General features: G+C 38.5%; 1 protein-coding gene across 1 annotated transcript in view; it reads left to right on the top strand.

The window, feature by feature from the left end:
• The window catches only part of MCCC1 (methylcrotonyl-CoA carboxylase subunit 1), a 57,553-nt gene extending 39,335 nt beyond the window's left edge, over nt 1-18,218 (top strand). Inside the window, exons 12-19 of the mRNA XM_019735834.2 lie at nt 2,017-2,126; nt 3,789-4,005; nt 5,706-5,792; nt 10,400-10,449; nt 12,951-13,088; nt 14,344-14,451; nt 16,218-16,289; nt 17,868-18,218. Of these exons, the coding sequence (XP_019591393.2) occupies nt 2,017-2,126; nt 3,789-4,005; nt 5,706-5,792; nt 10,400-10,449; nt 12,951-13,088; nt 14,344-14,451; nt 16,218-16,289; nt 17,868-17,996 (911 nt within the window). The 3' untranslated portion in view covers nt 17,997-18,218. The remainder of the gene's footprint in view (nt 1-2,016; nt 2,127-3,788; nt 4,006-5,705; nt 5,793-10,399; nt 10,450-12,950; nt 13,089-14,343; nt 14,452-16,217; nt 16,290-17,867) is intronic.
• Nucleotides 18,219-19,863: the final 1,645 nt, after the last annotated feature.

Below are 19,863 nucleotides of genomic sequence, written 5' to 3'. Positions count from 1 at the left end.
GCCTTCAAGTCAAACTAGAGAATTAAAATACAAACTTAGTGCAAGCTAAACAATAATAAAAAAAATTTTAAGTTAAAAAAACAACAACAGTGTAAGAGCTATCACAGTTCAGCATATGATTAGTAATGGTGGTCATAACTAACAATTAGTTAGCACTTACTGTGTACAGATGCTGTTCTAGGTGATTTTTCTGTGTGGGCTCCTTTAAGCAGGAAAACTAACCTATGATTAGGGATTATTATTATCACTTTCTAGTTGAGGAAACCAGGGCACAGAGAAGTTAGGTGACTTGCCCACTGTCACCCTTGGAGCCAAGATGCAGACCCAGGATGTCTGGCTCCAGAGTCCATGTTCTGAGCCACCACTGTCTGCTGCCACCTTTAACTTTAGTTGCAGAGAAGTTATACAGATGGTGAGTAATGGAATATAGCAATTCTTAGGACAAAGAGATTATGTTAGGCTCGTATAATTAAGACACGTTTTTATGAGGAAGTCTAGAGTGGATTTGAGTAGACAGATTTAACAACATAAAGAAAAGTGAAAGAGAATTTCACAAAAGAGAGATTTAACAACATAAAGAAAAGTGAAAGAGAATTTAACGAAACATATATTTGAAGAAGTATAAGAAAATATGATATGTGGCAGGAAAACATTTCAGGACACTAAGTAGTTGGAGATGTGGCTGGAAACAGGTAGAGAGCAAATCATACAGAGTCTTGAAAGCCAAATGAGGAACTAGGACTTCTTGGTGACAAATTGGCAACATTTTGATAGCTCTGGCTAAGTCACAGCAAGATTTGCTAATCAGTAAATTATTTAACGTAACAGCAGAACATCTTGGAAAGAAAAGCGAGTCCTTGCAATAGAAAAGAAAGAACCTGTGGGGCAAGCAAAGCCTGCAGTGCAATTTAATAAAGATGCTGAAAGGATAACATATGATTCTGAGAAGGACTCCCAGACTCACATCATGGCACTGGGAAGAAGAATCTAGTCCAAGAAGCGTCCCCCAACACTCTTTTGTGTTCCCTGAGCCTGTTGTGCATTCCCCAGACATTGCCTTAATTATATTATCTTACGGTAAACTACTCCTTGTCTAGTTTCCCCATCGGATTATAAGATTCTTAAGGGAGAGGCTCTGTCTTCCATGTTATATTTGCAGCACCTTGCTCAAGCCTAGGCCTTGAAGGTGTTCAGTATATGTTGGTAGTTGTGTGGGTGGGTGGGTAGGTGGGTGGATGGATGGATGGATGGATGGATGGATGGATGGATGCAGTGTAATCCAATGGATGGATGGATGGATGGATGGATAAAAGCAGTGTAATCCAATGGATGGATGGATGAAGGCAGTGTAATCCAATCCCTTGATTTGATAGATGAAGACCCTGGGTTTCAGAGGGCTCAAGTGACCTGCCAAAATCACAAAAAGGCCCTAGAACAGTATGTTTATACTACAACACATCCTTTTGACTTGAACCAGTCTAACTAGTGAGATGTATGTGGTTCAGATTCTTATCCTCTAAGACTATCGTAATAATGATAACTGCTATTTGTTTATCAGTTCAGCCAAGTGTGGCACTTGGCACTTTATTGTCAATCCTCCCAACAACTACAGGATAGAGGAATTATTATCCTTATTTTTCTGATAAGGAAACAGGGTGGAGGGAAGGAAATGCTGCAGGTGTCAGTGATTGTGAGATGAGAGGGTAGAGGGAGTTTGCACTGACTTCCAAAATGAGAAGGGAAAAGAAGTTTCAGAAGATAGGATGGGAAAAGCAGCCTATGTGTCATTGAACCACTAGTTTAGGGCCTGATACCCTTGGATGGCCACACCCTCCTTAAACTTAAGCTTTTAAACCCCTGTAAGCCTCCGTTCCTCATGAATAAAATGGTGATAATATCTATGATGTAGTGGTTTGTGAGGATTAAGTATATAACGCCCCAGCAGCATGTCTCACTAGTCATATTTTATCCCTTTGGTTTTACCTTGGAATGGTTACTGTGGTTTTTCAATTTCAGGAGATGAAGTGTCAGTGCATTATGACCCCATGATTGCAAAGCTGGTTGTGTGGGCTGCAGATCGCCAGGCGGCCTTGACAAAACTGAGGTACAGCCTTCGTCAGTACCACGTGAGTGACCTGGGGCCATGTCAGCGACCGTGATGCTCTCTGTAGCTCTACAGCCAAGCACGTCGGTTAGGATTGGTTAGCCTCTGTCCTTGTCAACTCATTTCCACAAATTACCCCTATGTCACACAATAATTTCCCATGGGAGAATTTCCCATGGGTCAGAATAGGGTTTGAGGACTTCCTGATTTCAGCTAGAAAAGAGAGATTACAGGACTAGAACTATTAGTGTCATTGTTATACTTCAGTGAAATCTGATATGAAATTCCTATTCATCCTGTAGATAAGGCCAGCTATGCAAGTGTGGCCTACAGTCTGGCATTATTTTCTCCAAAGGGAAATAATTGTTTAGTCTTATCCATTTGATAGCTTCTTTTTTTTCTGTAGCACATTAGTTTTCTTGGAGCAGTTAAGTTCTATACTACCATGTTTCCCTGAAAATAAGACCTAGCCAGACAATCAGCTCTAATGCGTCTTTTGGAGCAAAAACTAATATAAGACCTGGTCTTATTTTACTATAATGTAAGACCAGGTCTCATGTAATATAATATAATGTAATGTAATGTAATATAATATAATACCAGATCTTACATTAATTTTTGCTCCAAAAGATGCATTAGAGCAGATTGTCTGGCTGGGTCTTATTTTCGGGGAAACACGGTAACTGTCTGAGCTTCATAGAAAATTTCTTATTAACCCATGATATTCAAATTGTTATATGTCATTACTTTGATCAAATCTCTGATTTATGTGGCTCCAACCACACTGGCCTCCTTTTCATTCCTTAGACACACAGTATGGAGCCATGTGTTCGTATTTTCTCTTCCAGAGTGTTCTTCCCCACATGATTACAGGACTCCCTCCTCACGGTCCTCAGCCACTGCTCACCTCCTCAGAGCCCTTTCAGGGCTGCCCCATTTAAAATAGAACCTGTTGCTGTTCTGTCCTCTTAGCCAGCCTGATTTTTCTTCATATCACCTGACCTAATATTAGATATTTGTTTACAAATATTGTTTATTACCTGTCCCTAGAATGTAAGCGCTGTGAGGGCAAGGATTCTGTCTTGTTCTCTACTGTGTCTCCAGTATCTGGATCAGGGCCTGGCACCTGCAAGTGCTCAGTAAATGGCCATTAAATGATTGAGTGAATGAATCCAAGGCTCAGATAACTGATTTTACCCATGATTCCATTTATTGGGTGGATTTGGGTTAAGTTTTATGCCTTTTCTATTTTTATATCAGTGTGTAAACTTTGGATTTTAGTGTTGGAAGGAACTCATTTACTCCTATCCCCTCCCCAGTGTAGTAATCCTGCCCTCTGTTTGCAGTCGTCCTCTGCTGTGGGAGCGTTCTGAGCAGCAGGTCTTCAATATCGTGCAAATAAATCTCATTTAAGTTTCTTAATATTTATCGCTTTCCCAACCAGAGTCAATTAAATGTCTCCCCACTACCTACAGTAACACCATTTGCTGTGTCCTCTTTGTTATAGTAAAATGTCGTTTTAAATGTAAAGTCCAGACATAGAGTGATGGTGACGTGGGCTTTTCTGCTTTGTTTTCCTGAGAGTTGTCCCTGGTAGAAAACGCTTAGCAAAAGCCATAGGAATGTTTTTCTGAATGTGCTGTTTTCCCCACTCCCTGGGGACATGGCTTTATTCTCCCCCTAGATCGTCGGCCTGCACACCAACATTGACTTCCTTCTCCGTCTGTCTGGCCACCCGGAGTTTGCAGCTGGGAACGTGCACACTGATTTCATCCCTCAACACCGTGAAGCACTGCTGCCCAGTCGGAAGGCTGCAGCCAAAGAGTTTCTATGCCAGGCAGCTCTGGGTCTCATCCTCAAGGAGAAAGCTATGTCTGATGTTTTCAAAATTCAGACACAAGGTGTGAAATGCTTTTCTCTTTCCTTTGCTTGTCAAGATTCTATGAATAGTTGTTGAATGTGCTTTTCTTTCTGGATGCCACTCTTACCTCCCTTTCCTTCTCTCGGTGATTGACACCATCCTCTGCTAATGTGGTTTTGGGGATGAAGTAGAGCCCTTTGGATATTATGGATGCACCCCTAAATACTTTCTAACCCATTAAATGTAACTTAACTAATCACCTGACAGCGTCAAGATGGATCTCCTTTCAACCAAACACTAGTTCTTGCCGCAGCCCATACTGATCCCTGCCAGCTTCTTATATTCGCCACGTGTGGCCTCCTTTGTTGTAGCCTGCGTGCCTCCAGCACCTTCGAGGGTCCTGGGAACTAAAGACAGAATACTGGAGACTCTCAGATTCCCTTGGGTTACCCATGATTATTGTTGAGTATTTTCCTCCTGTCTTTTTCCATTCTGTGATCAAATTTATGACTAACTGGAGACATAGGTACTTCATTATGTCATAGAATCTGAGCTTGGAGAAGACTGTGGCAGAGATTTAACCTGGCTGCCACATACGTCGCTGCTTCAGCATCCCCACTAAGTTGTTGCCCAACCTCTTCCTAATGCCTCAGGAAGCTCGGAATTCATAATGAAAATTCATTAACTTATTACAGTTTTGGCCAGTTCTCCATTCAAAAGTTCTTCCCTCTAAATTGAGCAAAATCTGAGCCCTCCCAAACTTGTCCCATAATATTTACTTATGCTAACTCTGACTTTTGGAGCAAACAGGAAATAAAAAAATTGAAGCCATTTCTCTCTTTGTTATTGTTAGGATTATTGTATTATTGTAGGATCCTATTTTTAGGATCATTAATTTCTAGATTTATTCAAGAAAGTTACATTGAAAATTTTAAATATATAATTACATCTTTAGGAGATGAGTGCTCTATCGTCACTTTGTCCTTTTCCATTAAATGAAATGCATCTAGGGGTGACTGGTTGGCTCAGTTGGTTAGAGCGTGGTGCTGGTAGCACCAAGGTTGCCCGATCGATCCCCGCATGGGTCACTGGGAACTGCGCCCTCCTTAAAAAGAGTCAACTATGCCATTGTAGCATGAAAGCAATATGTAACCAATGACCATGGCTGTTTCCCAATTTAAAAAAAAAAATTTTTAATGAAATGCATGTAAATATGCCCCATAGTGTATTCCTACCATGTGCTTAGCATTTTTAGAATGGGGTGTCCTCTTGCTCTCACCTTTTTAAAATTTATAAGCTTCAGAATAAATTGTTTCAGTTTAGCTATGCTGTAACTCCTGGGTATTGTCCAACAGAGGATATACACTGGAAAACCTCTGGGCTGGACCAGTGACATAGAATAAAAGAGGCCAGGCAAAAGAAAAATAGTGAGTGGTAGAGATTTGGGTGACCTGGATGCATTAGCCCTATCAGAAAGGGGTGACCCCTGTGCCGCTTATGCTATCAGAGGACGAGAGTTTAAGCTGCAAATATTCTCGTTTTTCAAGAGAAGCTGGGATTTATCACATGCAATTTCCTCAGATGTAAATCAAAATATGTAATTTAAATTTAAAGCAATGAGAAGAACAAAGAAAACACATTTGAGTTGCCAGTGTAGGTATTGTGTTTTATGTTTTCTTTTGTAATGTATAAATGTAGTTGGCTTGATGTTTATAAATTTGTTGTTGAATTTTTTTCTAGATCAATATTCTCCTTTTGCATCCAGCAGTGGAAGAAGACTGAATATCTCTTACACCAGAAACATGACTCTTAGGGACGGTAAAAACAGTAAGTAATGTTTTATTAGAAGTGTGCTTTATAGAAATATATCACATTTACCTGAAAAAAGGATTCAGCTTGGCCACAATCAGTCAATTAACCTTTTTTAAGATTCCTAGACATTGGAAGGAAGTATGCCAGATTGATAAGAGTTCATTGGCTCTGGGTGGTAGAGTTAATGATTTTTCTTTTTCTTCATTACACTTTTTCTATATTTTGCAAATATTCTAAAAATATGTCATAAAACATACATAACAAAATGACTTAAATGAAATTTGCCAAAATGTTAGGGAGGTTACCATTGGGTGGTGGGATTTGAGGTGACCTCTTTTCTCCTCACTTCTTTGTACTTTCTTTGCTTTATAAGTTTTCTTCAGTGAGCATATCACTTTTAAATAAGAAAAGCAACATCCAGCACTACTCCAAGGAGGGAAGATCACCGACTGCTCAGGCAGCGTTTCAGGGGGAAGTAGGCAACTAAAGAGCCATAATTTATTAAGTGCCTTATTATCACATCTAAGTTTTTATCTTCACAACTTAATGAGGGGGAGTCAGTGTTATACCCACGTATGGCTGATGAACCTGAGGTGGGGAAGGTGAAATGACTTACTCGAGGCAAGTCAGTGGCAGAGCCATGATTGACACCCAGTCTTTCTGACTTTGACTCCTGTGCTATTTCTACCACTTTTCCAGTGGAAAATTGATTTCTGGTTGCAAACTAATTTCAGTAGGCTCAGGGCGGGGACTGATTTACTATAACTGAAGTCAGGAGAGGCTGACACCTAAGCCAGAGTTTATAAATTTCTGTCTGGAGCAATGTACCAGAAGGACCAGAATCATGTGATAGCTGGCTGTGGCATCCCTTCTGCTGCAGTACAGTTTGCGTTGGGAGCCAGATGGGGGCAGAGTCAGAGGTGGGCAGGCTGGGTAACCTTGGGTGTGAGGTGTTAGAGGTGTTACTGACCTGTGACAGCTCTGTTATAAGGTGCCTCCCAGGTAGAACAGAATCTTCCTGCCAGCTCATCACAGCACCCTGCTCTTTACCTCAACTCTACAGAGGGTGCCAAAAAAATGTATACACATTTTAAGAAAGGAAAACTGTATTAAAATTGTAATACTCAATATATACCGATAACAAAAGATAAATACAAGTCACGTATGACTTCTGCGATTATAAGAGGTGCTCAAAGTGGTTACCATCTGCCTCCAGACAATTCTGATTATGGTGAACTATTGCTTGAGCAACGTTGAGCAAAGTGTCCACTTGTATACATTTTTTTTGGCACCCCTCGTATGTAGACATCTACTCACGTCTTAACAAATTTTTTGTTCACAAAAGTTGATGGGGTTATAACTCCTTAGGTGTTTTTTCATCCTGAGCTTAGATCATCATTACCTTAAGTACATTGAGTACTTGGAAAGAAAGTTTGCAAAGATCCCTTATAGAGTATCATTCTGCAAATGCTCGTGTGTTTATTCATTTCATCCTAAAAAACAGCCTCCAAAATGTGGAAGTATCTTACTCTAGACTCCTAAATACCAGTACCGGTAGCAACAGAGTTTCAGTGGCCTCTTTAACCTAAATGAAACGGAAAAATCACATGCGTGATTATCACTCAGATGAGCCAACTGAGTTATTTGGCACTAAATCGCTGAATGGTGTTTTGAATTATGTTGCATTTCTTGGAATTTTTTAAAATTTTAATTAAAGAAATATATAATTGAAAAGCCAACATGATAGCTGTTCACTACATCTTTTTGGCAGTATTTTTCAACAGTAATCCAGGTCTGAATGTTATAGAATGTAGCTTTCAGAAGTGTTATGCTAATCAGCAGTGGCCATGGTTGAACAGGACAGTACACGAAACAGGAAATCTAAGGGCCCGAACCATTTCTGAATCTAAAATAGAACCAGCTCTTAATGATCTCAGTAAAAATGACCAAGTATTTTAAATACTTAAGGCTTGAAAAATATTCTCCCTTAGTTACTAGTGGCCATGTGTCACAGAACCCTTTCTTCCCCTTAATAATAATAACAATAATAATAATAATCAACAATAGCTGAGATTTACTGAGTGGTATATGGCACACATTGTGTTAGGCTCTCGCCATTAATTAATTTACTTTGCATTTCTCAGAACAGGCCAATGAAATCAGTGTTATTATTGGTGTCAATTTTATAAATGGGGGAACCATAGCTTAGAAAGATTAATAATTTTCCTAAAATCACACCGAAAGTAATTGATGGAGCCAGAATTTGAACCCACATTTCGGGGTACCTGTGCTTACCTAACACTGCATCATGCAGACTTCCATACTTTATTACATAGGTAAGAAGATATTTAAGATTCTCTTGTGGGGATCAGGTGATACCTAGGGGAGGGAGGAACAGACTGAGTTACCCCATAATTTATGATTGAATTTAGACTTTTCCTGGAAGTGTCTTTACTAGGATTCTATTGACATTCATGTCATTAAGGCCTTTTCATATTTTATAAATTGAAAGAAAACTGATCAGGTATAATTGGATGCATTTTCTCTTAAGAAGGGTTAAAGATATTGACAAGATATAGGGTGGAGAAGTTTCATTCATTCATACATTCAGTACAAAATTTTGAAAAAATAGATATTCTGAGTAATGTGAAGAAGAGTAAAAATGTCTTTGTCCCTGTTTTTTTCTCTTAAGGAATTTACCACTTGGCAAAGGAGAAGTGTGTGTTGGGAAATGGATGGCGTAGTGGTTAATAACACAGCCCCCAGAGTTAGACTGTGTGGGTTTGAATTCTGGCTCTCTTCTTGTCTGTCACCCTTGGGCAACTCACACGCTGTCTAAGCATCAAGTGTCTGCAGCCGTACAGGGGGATGGCAAAGGTGATGGATTCCTTGGGTTATTGTAGATATTAAATGAAACAACACGTAAAGCACTTAGCTCATTGTGTGGCATATAGCAAGCAGTCCACAGACATTAGCTGTCATCATCATCATTATTATTAAACGATCCCCTTGCTACTATTGAAAGGACAAGGTAGATATGCGTGTCACATGTTAACTAAAATAAAGTTGTTTGCAGAACAATGTATAGCAATGTCCTGTTTTTATAAAAGAAAAATACAAGCGTGACTGTGCATTTTAAACGGTCCAAAAGGATTCACACATTCAAATGTTTAATAGTAGTTACATCTGGGCAATAAAGAGGTCTTTCAGGCCCTGTAAACCTTTTTATTTTTGCAATTTTTTAAAGAGAAAAGTCACTCTATTATAACACTGGATGAGGGGAGAATCATACTAGTGTTTATATGCAGAAGTCTAACTGTTCAGAGAGAGAATTCATTCTATCTGAACAGGCTCTTCCCAAGTAAGCTTGATATGAACAAGGGGCAGGGTCTCAGCGGGTGCTGCCGGGGACCAGCAATGCAGTGATGGAGGAGAAAGCAAAGAGGCACAGTGAGGGGAAGGCTCGAGACGCGTATGGAGAATATTGATCGGCCTATTTCCCCATTTGGTTGGACATAGGGCTGTGTAGGCGAAGGGTAAGAAATAAGACTGCGTTGGTGCTCTCAATTCAAGGCCAAGTATGTGGAATGTAGTGGGGACATACTAGATACATCAGCTGGAAGGGTTGAGACAGGAAGCAGAGGTCCTGGAAGGACCTTCTCAGAGGCAGGCAGGCCTGAGGCCATCTCCCTCATGGAAATGGAAAGGAAGAAATGCATAGGACAGGTACTCAAAGGGAAGAATTTGGCAGCTTTGTGGTGACTATTGGAGGTGGAAAGCATAGGAGAAGGTGAGGGCAAGAATGGCAGATTTTAAACCTGAATGACAGAAGACTAGCCGTGCCAGTCATGGAGCTCACAGGTCAGGAGAGAAAGCATGTTCATTTTAAAGTACGGACGGAACATCTCGCTGGGAATCACTAATCAGAGTTCTGGAGAAGGAAGAGCAGGGCTGGAAACAGACTTGAGCTGACAGCATCAAAATGATGGTTGAAGTGTCAGGACTGGATGAAATGACTTCAGTTTATATTCTCTACCCTGCAAAAGCTTTGCCATCTCCAAGGATAGTCTTTAACCAATTCTGTAGTCACATAATAATACGGACATATTGTATATTTGTATAGTCTGTTGCAGTTTATAATCTCACATTTATTTAATCATTGTTACATTCTCATACTCATTTAATGGGTCAGAATGGATCAGAAAATTGACTCAGAGATTTTGAATGACTTAGTCAAAATCACCGATCATGCCACAGATGGCAGGTTGGGGTCTTACACCAGAACTTCTCTTTCCCAATTAATTGCATTTTCTGTAACACGGAAGCCTTTCCTAGTGGCGGAGAAAATATCTAAAATAGCCTGCGACCTTAAAAGAATTAAAACTCCATTTTTAAAAAAGTTTGAAATTCACCTTTATTGAAAAGCGCCTGATAGTTTGGTGTTTTTTTTTTTGTTTTTTTTTTTTGGTTTGTTTTGTTTTTCATTTTTATTGCCAGGAAATTAAAAGATGTTGCTATCCCTTGCAGCTAGTTATCTTTAGGTTGAAAATGAGATGTTAGTAATTTCAGTTATTGAATAAATGAAGGTCTTCTAATTTTTCTTAATTTTTTTTTCCCTGAAGATGTAGCCATAGCTGTAACATATAACCATGATGGGTCATATAGCATGCAGGTAAGCCCTACTGGTGTTGTTCTCCAGTTCAGAGCTAAATCTGGTCTCTCTCACACTGATCATGGTCTTTTTTCACTCTCTGGTTTCTCTTAAGCCATTGATCATTATGTCTGTAGTGAGGAGGATGGCGTGGGCATTTATTTCAGAACAATTTGAGGAAATGATCCCCTGTACAGTTTCTGATTGTTTACTCATTTTGGTTGTGGTTCCTTTAAGAATAACAACTTGGCAAAAAATAATAGCTTTGAATCAGACACCTATCGAACCCCTAAAGTATGTGCAAGTATTTATATCTAAAGCAGCAGTTCTCAGACTTTTTGGTCTCAGGACCGCTGTATATTCTTAGAAATTGTTGAGACTCCCCAAAGAGCTTTTGTTTATATTAGTTTCATCTATTAATATTTATTATTCAATGAGAACATTTTTATGTTTTATTACTTTTAATGTATATTTTTAAATATACATAACATAAAATTTACCATTTTAGCCATTTTTAAGTGTACAGTTCAGTGGCATTAAATACATTCACATTGTTGTATAACCATCACCACCGTTCATCTGCAGAACTTTTCTGCTCTTGTAAAACTGAAGCTCTGTACCCATTAAACAATAGCACCCCTCCCTCCCGCCACCCTGTTCCTCCCTTTCCCCCCAGCCCCTGGCAACCACCATTCACTTTCTGTCTCTATGAATGTGACTGTTATGGATACCTCATGTAAGTGAAATCATTCATTATTTGCCTTTTTGTGACTGGCTTATGTCACTTAGCATAGTGTCTTTAAAGTTCTTCCATGTTGTATCATGTATATAAATTTCCTTCCTTGTTAAAGCTGACTAATATTTTATTGACTGTGTATTCCACACTTTGTTTATTTGTTTATCTGTTGGGGGATACTTGGGTTGCTTCCACCTTTTGGCTACTGAGAAGAACGTTACTGTGAACACAGGGGTACTAATATCTCTTTGAGACCCTATTTTCAATTCTTTTGGGCATGTATCCAGCAGTAGAATTGCTGGATCATAAATATGTTAGTTCTATTTTTAACTTTTTGAGGGGCTACCGTACTGTTTTCCATAGGGGCTACACAATTTAACATTTTCACCAACAGTATACAAGCGTTTCAATTTCTCTACATCTTTGCTTACATTTATTTTCTGATTCTTTTTCTTATTTTTTATAACAATGAGTGTGAAGTAATATCTCATTATGGTTTTGATTTGCATTTCCTTAATGACTAATGTAAGAACTCAACCAAATTCCTACAGTAAAGTACAAATTCAGAGAATAGAATAAATCGTTTTTAATATGAACTAAGAGATTGCAAATCTTGCAGAATGGATTTATCAATGATATGCTTTGTATCTCCCAACACTTTGAGACACATTGGTTTTCTTTCTCTGAGATTTAGAAAAACTGGGAACTCCACGTCCTTCAGTATATGAGAGTTGTAATTCATATCGGTACCTCTGGTTTGGAGCCCCTTTTTGTCTTTTGATAAATGGTAAAGTAAATCTCAGGTCTATTCTAATTGGCTCATTGAACTACATTCACAAATTTAGAATGTGCTTTTCTAAATCTTTGAACAAACTGTTCGCAGTCTAACCTTTATGTCCTGAGAATTTCACAAAATTCAAATGGCTGTTTTAGTAGGTTACAAAGCAGAATGAAATGTCATATTTAACTTAGAATAGATGAGAAGCAATGTATAAATACTGCAGTGTGACCTATTTCACCTTAGGCTACATAATATATTTGAAAAGAATAGCCACAGGACTTTGACACTAAAATCATGGGAATTGAGGTGAACAGTAGAGAGAGAGGATTTAAATGGATTTTCTGTGTGTAAGGGAAAATTTTCTTGAGTGTATATGGAAAAAAAACATTCTCTGGACCAGAAAGCTTTCATGTCCTTTTGTCATCTTCCTTGAAAGATTTAAGTGTGAAATCTGTTCTTTGGCACTCTCTCTCTTAGAGAAAATTGTGGTCAATCTCCAGCTAATTTTTCTTCCTAAATCATAACTGAAACCCATAAATTGGATCTACATGCTAGTGAGATAAAAGAAATACCATCTAATTATGTGGTTCTGGCATTTTTCATTACTCACTTTGGCACAGTAAAACTAAATTTGACTTTGGGTACTCAGAAATGAATACTAACATGTAATGCACTCAACCAAATTTTAATAATTTTACTTAATTTGATTTATATTTCTATTTCACATTTTTATTGCTATTCTTACATGAACCTTTATTTGTAGCATTATGGTGCGATAGATGTGTTATATAACTTTTTTTTCTTTTAATTATCTTACTGCTGTCTCTATCTAGAGTGCTTTGTTTATGAATATTAGAGGGAAAGTTTCTACATGACTTTTTTTAAAAAACATTTTACCTGTTACCTTCTGAAACTATTGAAATAGTATAGAACTGATTCTGGTTTTATTAACCCTGTAGGGTTATTCATTTATTTTAAGGATCTTTGTTTGTTTATTTGTTTCAGATTGAAGATAAAGTTTTCCAAGTCCTTGGTGATCTTTACAATGAAGGAGATTGCACTTACCTGAAATGTTCTATTAATGGAGCTGATAGTAAAGCTAAGCTGATTATCCTGGAAAACACAATTTACCTATTTTCCATGGTAATGTCTCTTCTGTATAATAACACTGTTGGGATTTGGGAGAAAATTGCTTGACCAGAGGCATCCCGTTGAAAGAGATTAGAAAGATCCCACTTCCTTCAATCACTACAATGACCTTTTCTCTGTGTCCCTCTCCACTCTGTTTCTTTGCCGCATTTCTGCCTTCTCTCATTCTTTGTTCACATGGGTTCTCATCGATAGACAGATATGCATTTTCTTTTTTAATTCTGACATACGTGCTCATGCCCTTACCAGAGAGTATCGCCCTGCTCAGTGGGCCCTGTTCTCTCAGGGATTTGATGCCTGAACACTTTCCCTAACCACCATCCTTCTGGTACTTGGAATCCTGGGATGTGGGAGAAGGTGACTATTGGGAGAGGAGTTGGAACCAGGTGTTCCTGTGGGGAAGGTGTGCAGTAGGAAGGTGGGTGGGGTTAGTGGTGTTCTTTTGGATGATTGCGGCAGGCTTTGCATGGATGTCGTTGAGAGTTTATTGGGAGACCTTAGCGTTCTGCCCTGGCAGAAGAAAGAGAATGGATTATCAAATATACTGTGGCCTCTTAAAGTCTTCTCACATTTCGGCACCGTCTTACAGATCGCAGTCCTTTGTGATGAGATGCCTTTAGTATTCCAGTAATTAAACTACTGTATATGGAGTCAAGGATGATGTCACTTTCCCAGGCATTCCTTTCCATAGACAACATGCTATAGCAATATGATGGTAGCGGCAGCATGAGTGGTGAAGAGCATCAGTTCTGGGATACGAGGCTGCTTTGGTTCAAATTCTGGTCCTACCACTGAGTAGCCATATGACCTTGGACAAGTTAAACTCGCTGAGCTTCAGGCCTCCCCATCTATAAATAGGAATAATAACAGTACCTACCTCATAAGGTTGTTGTGACAATTAATGATATTATTTATATACTATATAAAACTCTTAAGAATAGTTCTTGACTTAGACTAAGCACTTGATAGTGGGCTACTAAAAATGGCTTCCAGACGGTGGCTAAAGTTATATACATCAATTCCTTTAATCCTCTCTGAGGCATGTATACCATCAGTCCTTTACAATGGGAAACCAAAACTGAGAGGGATTTGATAATTTGCTCAGGGTCACAAAGCTAGATTAGAACCCTGATAGTAAAGGTGACTAACATTGAACAGATAACTTGAAAACAATCATAACCTCAGGTATATTAGTAAAACTATAGGGATAAGATCTTGATTTTATATCTGGTTTGTTTTCTATTTATAGGAAGGAACTGTTCAGATTGACATTCCAATCCCCAAATACTTGTCTTCAGTGGCTTCAGAAGGAACTCAGGGAGGTCCCGTAGCTCCTATGGCTGGAACCATTGAGAAGGTAATCACGTGAATGTATGTAGAATAGTGTCTGGTAAATGTCTTTGTCGAACTTTGTCATATATATTCTTTTTCCCTTTCTAAATCTTACTCATTGGAAAAGCATCCATTTCAAGAAATCAAGAAACTCTAAGATAGATTCAAATTCTATATTACAGTCTTCAATGAAAATACCCATTTACCTAATTTATGATAAACACTGTTGTTTTTGAAAGTGGGAATTTCCATGAAAGTACAAATAATTTAAATTGTCTTTTCATGATTAAAATAGAGTATTCACCAAGCATCATCCAAAAGGGCTATTTTTTATGTTAAATTTAACGGCGAACAATTTATCATGAAATAATGACTTTTCCCTAATGTACATAATTGTATCTGTGTTAAAATATGAAAGGCTGGTATTGGTGAAGAACAACATGATTTGGTGTTGAATGCAGTATATGTTCAGAGTTAAGGTCCATACTGATATACCTTCAAATGGTGATAGATTAGTAGTCTCCTTTTATATACTTGAATATAGTAGAGTCCCCTCAAATGCATTTAAGTCATAAAAATTCAACTGCATATTCTTGGTACCCCCAAAAAGAAGAAAATAACTATTTAAATAGTTTGAGTGATTTCATCAACCGTTCCCCTCTGGAAATGTTTGCTACATAGGGAGTGTGAGCGGGGGCATTCTCTGCCTTTTAGCGCATTCAGCCTCCGTTCCCACAGGCCTCTCACAACGTGAGTGTCCTACACAGCGTGTGCAGAGATGTATATTCTCCCCAAAGCTGGCCCATAAACCCAGACCACTGATTTCATCTGACACTAAGGCTTCACCCAGCATTGAGTGATTCTGGGGCTTTCAAGGCTGTTTCTCATTTTTCACAATTTTGGTTCTGCAGGTTGACTTTACACCCTAACTCCCCTGTGTGACGTGGATACATCACACTCTTTGATAACTGTGTTAACCAAGAAGGCAGTGTGACCAAATGGGATATATGAGTTCATTTATACGTATGAAAAGGAAAACAGAGTTTTTGGGGGTTGCCAATCAGTTTAATTCTTACACATGAAGATTATCTATACATTTACTACATGGGGCCACGAAGACCTGAAACACTATCCTAGACAACCTCAGAACTAGAAAACTGGGCAAGACCCTCTACCCTGCCTGTGGTGCAGACATTTAAGTATAGTAGTCCTTCCTGTTGGTGCTTTGTCTTGTCTGTGCATTCATGAACATACAAAAGGGTCCCAAGATACATAAAACATTCCTCCATCTCAAGGAAAACTAGATGACTTGGGGGCGTAGGGAGGGGGAGCTTAGTCATGTCTTCCACTGATAACAGTGCTAGCGAGGCCACACCGACCTGCAGGTCTCTGATTTGCGCCAGCACACTTATCTTTGGCAGATGAGACAACCACGTTGACTCTTACTTCTGCTGTGTACATTTACAGTGGTACCTCGGTTTTCTAACGTAATCTGTTCCCAGAAGTCCATTCGAGTTCTGAAGCGTTCGAAAACCGAGGCACAGTTTCCCCATAGAAAGTAATGCAAAATGGATTAATCTGTTCCAGACCTTTAAAATCAACCTCTAAAACTGCAAATTTATCATGCATTTTACTATCTAATGATACCAGAGATCCATAAAAGTTACGGCATTCATAAACTGAAATGTTCGTCAACCGAGACGTTCGAAAACCGAGGCACTGTTGTATATGTCAACTCTGGGCCAGATACTCTGTGTCTTCAAGTATTAACCTGTCACTCTGAATCTCTAGGTGTTTGTGAAAGCTGGAGACAAAGTAAAAGCTGGAGATTCTCTAATGGTTATGATCGCCATGAAAATGGAGGTAAGTGAAATCATGAGTTCAGCTGCCAAGTAAACTTTGGGACCTATCAGACCTAACTGTTCTTTTGCCTTATTTGGTACTTTTCAATATTAAGAGCCATGCATTGATGAAGCATTAACTGCAGGAAACAAAACTAAACCATCCTTCTCGCTTTAATTTTGTGAAATCGCACCTGTCATTTGATTCCGAACTTAATGAAAGCTTAGATTCAGGCAGTAACCCAACTGAATGTTAACTATGAGTATATTCTAAGGCCAAACCTAGGGTGCCAACCAGCAATAGCAAAGTGAAAACCTCAATCATATTAAATTAGCTGTTTGGGTTTTAGGTGGTTGGGAATTATAGGCCAGTAGTTCTCAACCCTGGCCACATATTACAGTCACCTGGGAGCTTTTAAAAAACGACTTGCCAGCGGCCCTGGCCCCTAATAGGCTCATGCCCTATGTCACCTCCTTGCTCAGTCTGTCCTCTGGCTGCTGTGACGAGGACACTCAGCAGACTCAGCGCCTTGGTGCAGCCAGCCGGCTCCCTTCTCTGTGTCTCTGTGACCACTGCAGTGAAAATGGCCTCAGGAGTACAAGTTGCTGATGAAATATGTCGTATCTTTTATGACATAATAGTTCAGAAGTGTTCCACACCAGAAGAAATCAGAAAAAAAAGAAGGCTGTCATTTTAAGTGTCAGTGCAGACAAAAGGTGCATCCTTGTAGAAGACAGGGATGTTGGTTGGAGTTGTTGGTGTGACCATAACGGATCTTTTGAAGAATTTTGCAGGAGTGCTTCCTGGAAAAGATTGCCACTGTGTTTTGTATGATACAAGCTTTGAAATGAAGGAATCCAGAAAAGAGGAGTTGATGTTTGTGTGTGTGTTGGGGGGGGGGGGGGGGGAGGGTACCAGAACTAACACCTCTAAAAAGTAAAATGATCTATGCTAGCTCCAAGAATGCAAGTAAAAAAGAAATTCCAAGGCATAAAACATGAATGTCAAGCAAATGGGCCAGAAGACCTCAAAGGCTTGTATTGCTAAAGAGCTGAACGGATCCCTACAGCCTTTGAAGGATGCCCTGTGTAGATCACCATTCAGTGCCACAAATCAAAAGCTTCCATGTTTAATGTTATCCTCTTGCTGTATAAGGAAAGCAAATATGTTTCGGCCAGGGTCTCATGGAGGGGCAGCTGTCTTGTCATCTGTTACAGTAAACTAAATATTCCACAAACACATGCAAAAAAACAAAAAAGAACTACTTCCCCAGACCAGTTGAACTGGGATCTCCCAGAGTGGACCCCAAGGATCAGTTGTTTTTAAAAGCATCCCAGGTGAGATTCTACTGTGAAACTTGGGAGCTTCCCAGTTAGTGACCTTGAATGGGTTACAGGTGTCTCAACCCTGAGCACACCATGAAAATGTTGTTTTCCCTGTGTACTCTGACATGGAAAGAGTGGGAAAGCTCTGACAAACAACAAACTATCCAAACAATTGGCTTCATTTTTCACTTTGCGTCTGATTTTCTTGACTTGGTACATGCTTGGTCCTCATTAGTATCGCAACCATTGTTTGTCGTGTCTTGTGTCTCTGCAGCATACCATAAAGGCTCCAAAGGATGGCACGATCAAGAAAGTGTTCTACAAAGAAGGTTCTCAGGCCAACAGACATGCTCCTTTAGTCGAGTTTGAGAAAGAGGAATCTGACAAAAGTGAAGTAGAATGAACTGCATCAAAGAAATAGCCGATAAAGCAGATCTTAAGTATAGTATCTACACCAAAAAGAGAAAGTGCCTTCCTGCTTTTCTTGGGGTCTGATTACAGCAGTTTTACTAAATGATTGTATGATTATGTTAAAACCCTTTCGTATTTGAGAATCATGCACTTGGGTCATAAATATAATAAATTGTCTCAATATTTCATACTAATAAAATTGGATTATACTTTTTTTATTGGAAGTAATGTGACTTATTTCTGCCTCAGATTTTATACAGTGTGGTATCTTTTAGGAAGTTGGGCAGCAACTTTATCAAAAGAGAATGAATGGAAGAGAAAGGTCGTTTAACTAAATGAATCATTTCCCAGTTACAATCATGATAAAAATGGACAGTAGCATATTTCAGAGACAGATGACAGAGCTAAACTCAATCAAGATTTTGTTTTCACTAAAGAGTATTAGGGAGCTTACAACATGGGTGTTATTTCTTGTGTTTGTGATTGGAAAGTTTCTGTCTATAGTGCCTCTGCTTTTATTGTACTTTCTAAGATTGTACAAATATATATATATTTATATATTTATATTCATATATCTATATATATAGATGGTTGTGCACCACTTAACTATGGGGATACGTTCTGAGAAGTGCATCGTTAGGTGATTCATCATGCGAGCATCATGGACTATACTTACACAAACCTAGATGGTATAGCCTACTGCACGTGTAGGCTGTATGGTATAGACTGTTGCTCCTGGCTACAAGCCTCTACAGCATGTGACTGTACAAAACAGCCTGAGAGTAAATCAAACACAAAAAAATGCTGCTGCAATCAAGAGATACAATAAATACAAGATGAATGAGGCTGCTGTAGCATAATATGACATACTGTTTTACAGCAAACTATTTTTTTTATGAGTAGAAAGAGTAACTAACAATAAAAAAGTACAATATAGTTAATATATAAACCAGTAACATACCGTGTTTCCCCGAAAATAAGACTTAACTGGATAGTCAGCTCTAACGCATCTTTTGGAACAAAAATTAATGTAAGACCCAGTATTATATATTATATTATATTATATTATATTATATTATATTATATTATATTATATTATATTATATTATTATGTAAGACCCAGTCTTGTATTATAGTAAAATAAGACTGGTTCTTATATTAATTTTTGCTCCAAAAGACGCATTAGAGCTGAATGTCTGGCTAGGTCTTATTTTCAGGGAAACAGTAGTCGTTTATTATCATCAAGTATTATGTACTGTGTATAATTGTATGTGCTATACTTTCATGTGACTGGCAGTGTAGTAGGTTTGTTTACACCAGCATCACCACAGACACATACCGTGTTTCCTCGAAAATAAGACCTAGTTGGACAATCAGCTCTAATGCGTCTTTTGGAGCAAAAATTAATATAAGATCCCGTCTTATTTTACTGTAATATAAGACTGGGTATAATATAATAATATAATATAATAATATAATATACCAGGTCTTGTATTAATTTTTGCTCCAAAAGATGCATTAGAGCTGACTGTCCGGCTAGGTCTTGTTTTCGGGGAAACAGTAGGTTGTGTGTTGACATTGTGACAGCTAGGCGATAGGCATTTTTCAGCTCCGTTATAATCTTATGGGACCACTATCATGTATGTAGTCTGTGATTTACTGAAATGTTCTGCTGCATGTGACTATATATGTATATATACACACATACACAAACAAATTTATGTATATATAATGTTCTGTATGCTAGAATGTATTATTTGGATAAATTTGAAAAAATAATTTTACAGAAAGTGAGTAAGTGTAGAAAGCCTCACTGTGCTGAATACTTTTTTCATGATTTCATTAAGGAAAACAAAACA

This window comes from Rhinolophus sinicus, linkage group LG01, assembly GCF_036562045.2.
Source record: "Rhinolophus sinicus isolate RSC01 linkage group LG01, ASM3656204v1, whole genome shotgun sequence".
NCBI classification, from domain to species: domain Eukaryota; kingdom Metazoa; phylum Chordata; class Mammalia; order Chiroptera; family Rhinolophidae; genus Rhinolophus; species Rhinolophus sinicus.
The sequence above is the reverse complement of the archived record's forward strand: the minus strand, read 5'-3'. Positions and strand labels throughout refer to the sequence as shown.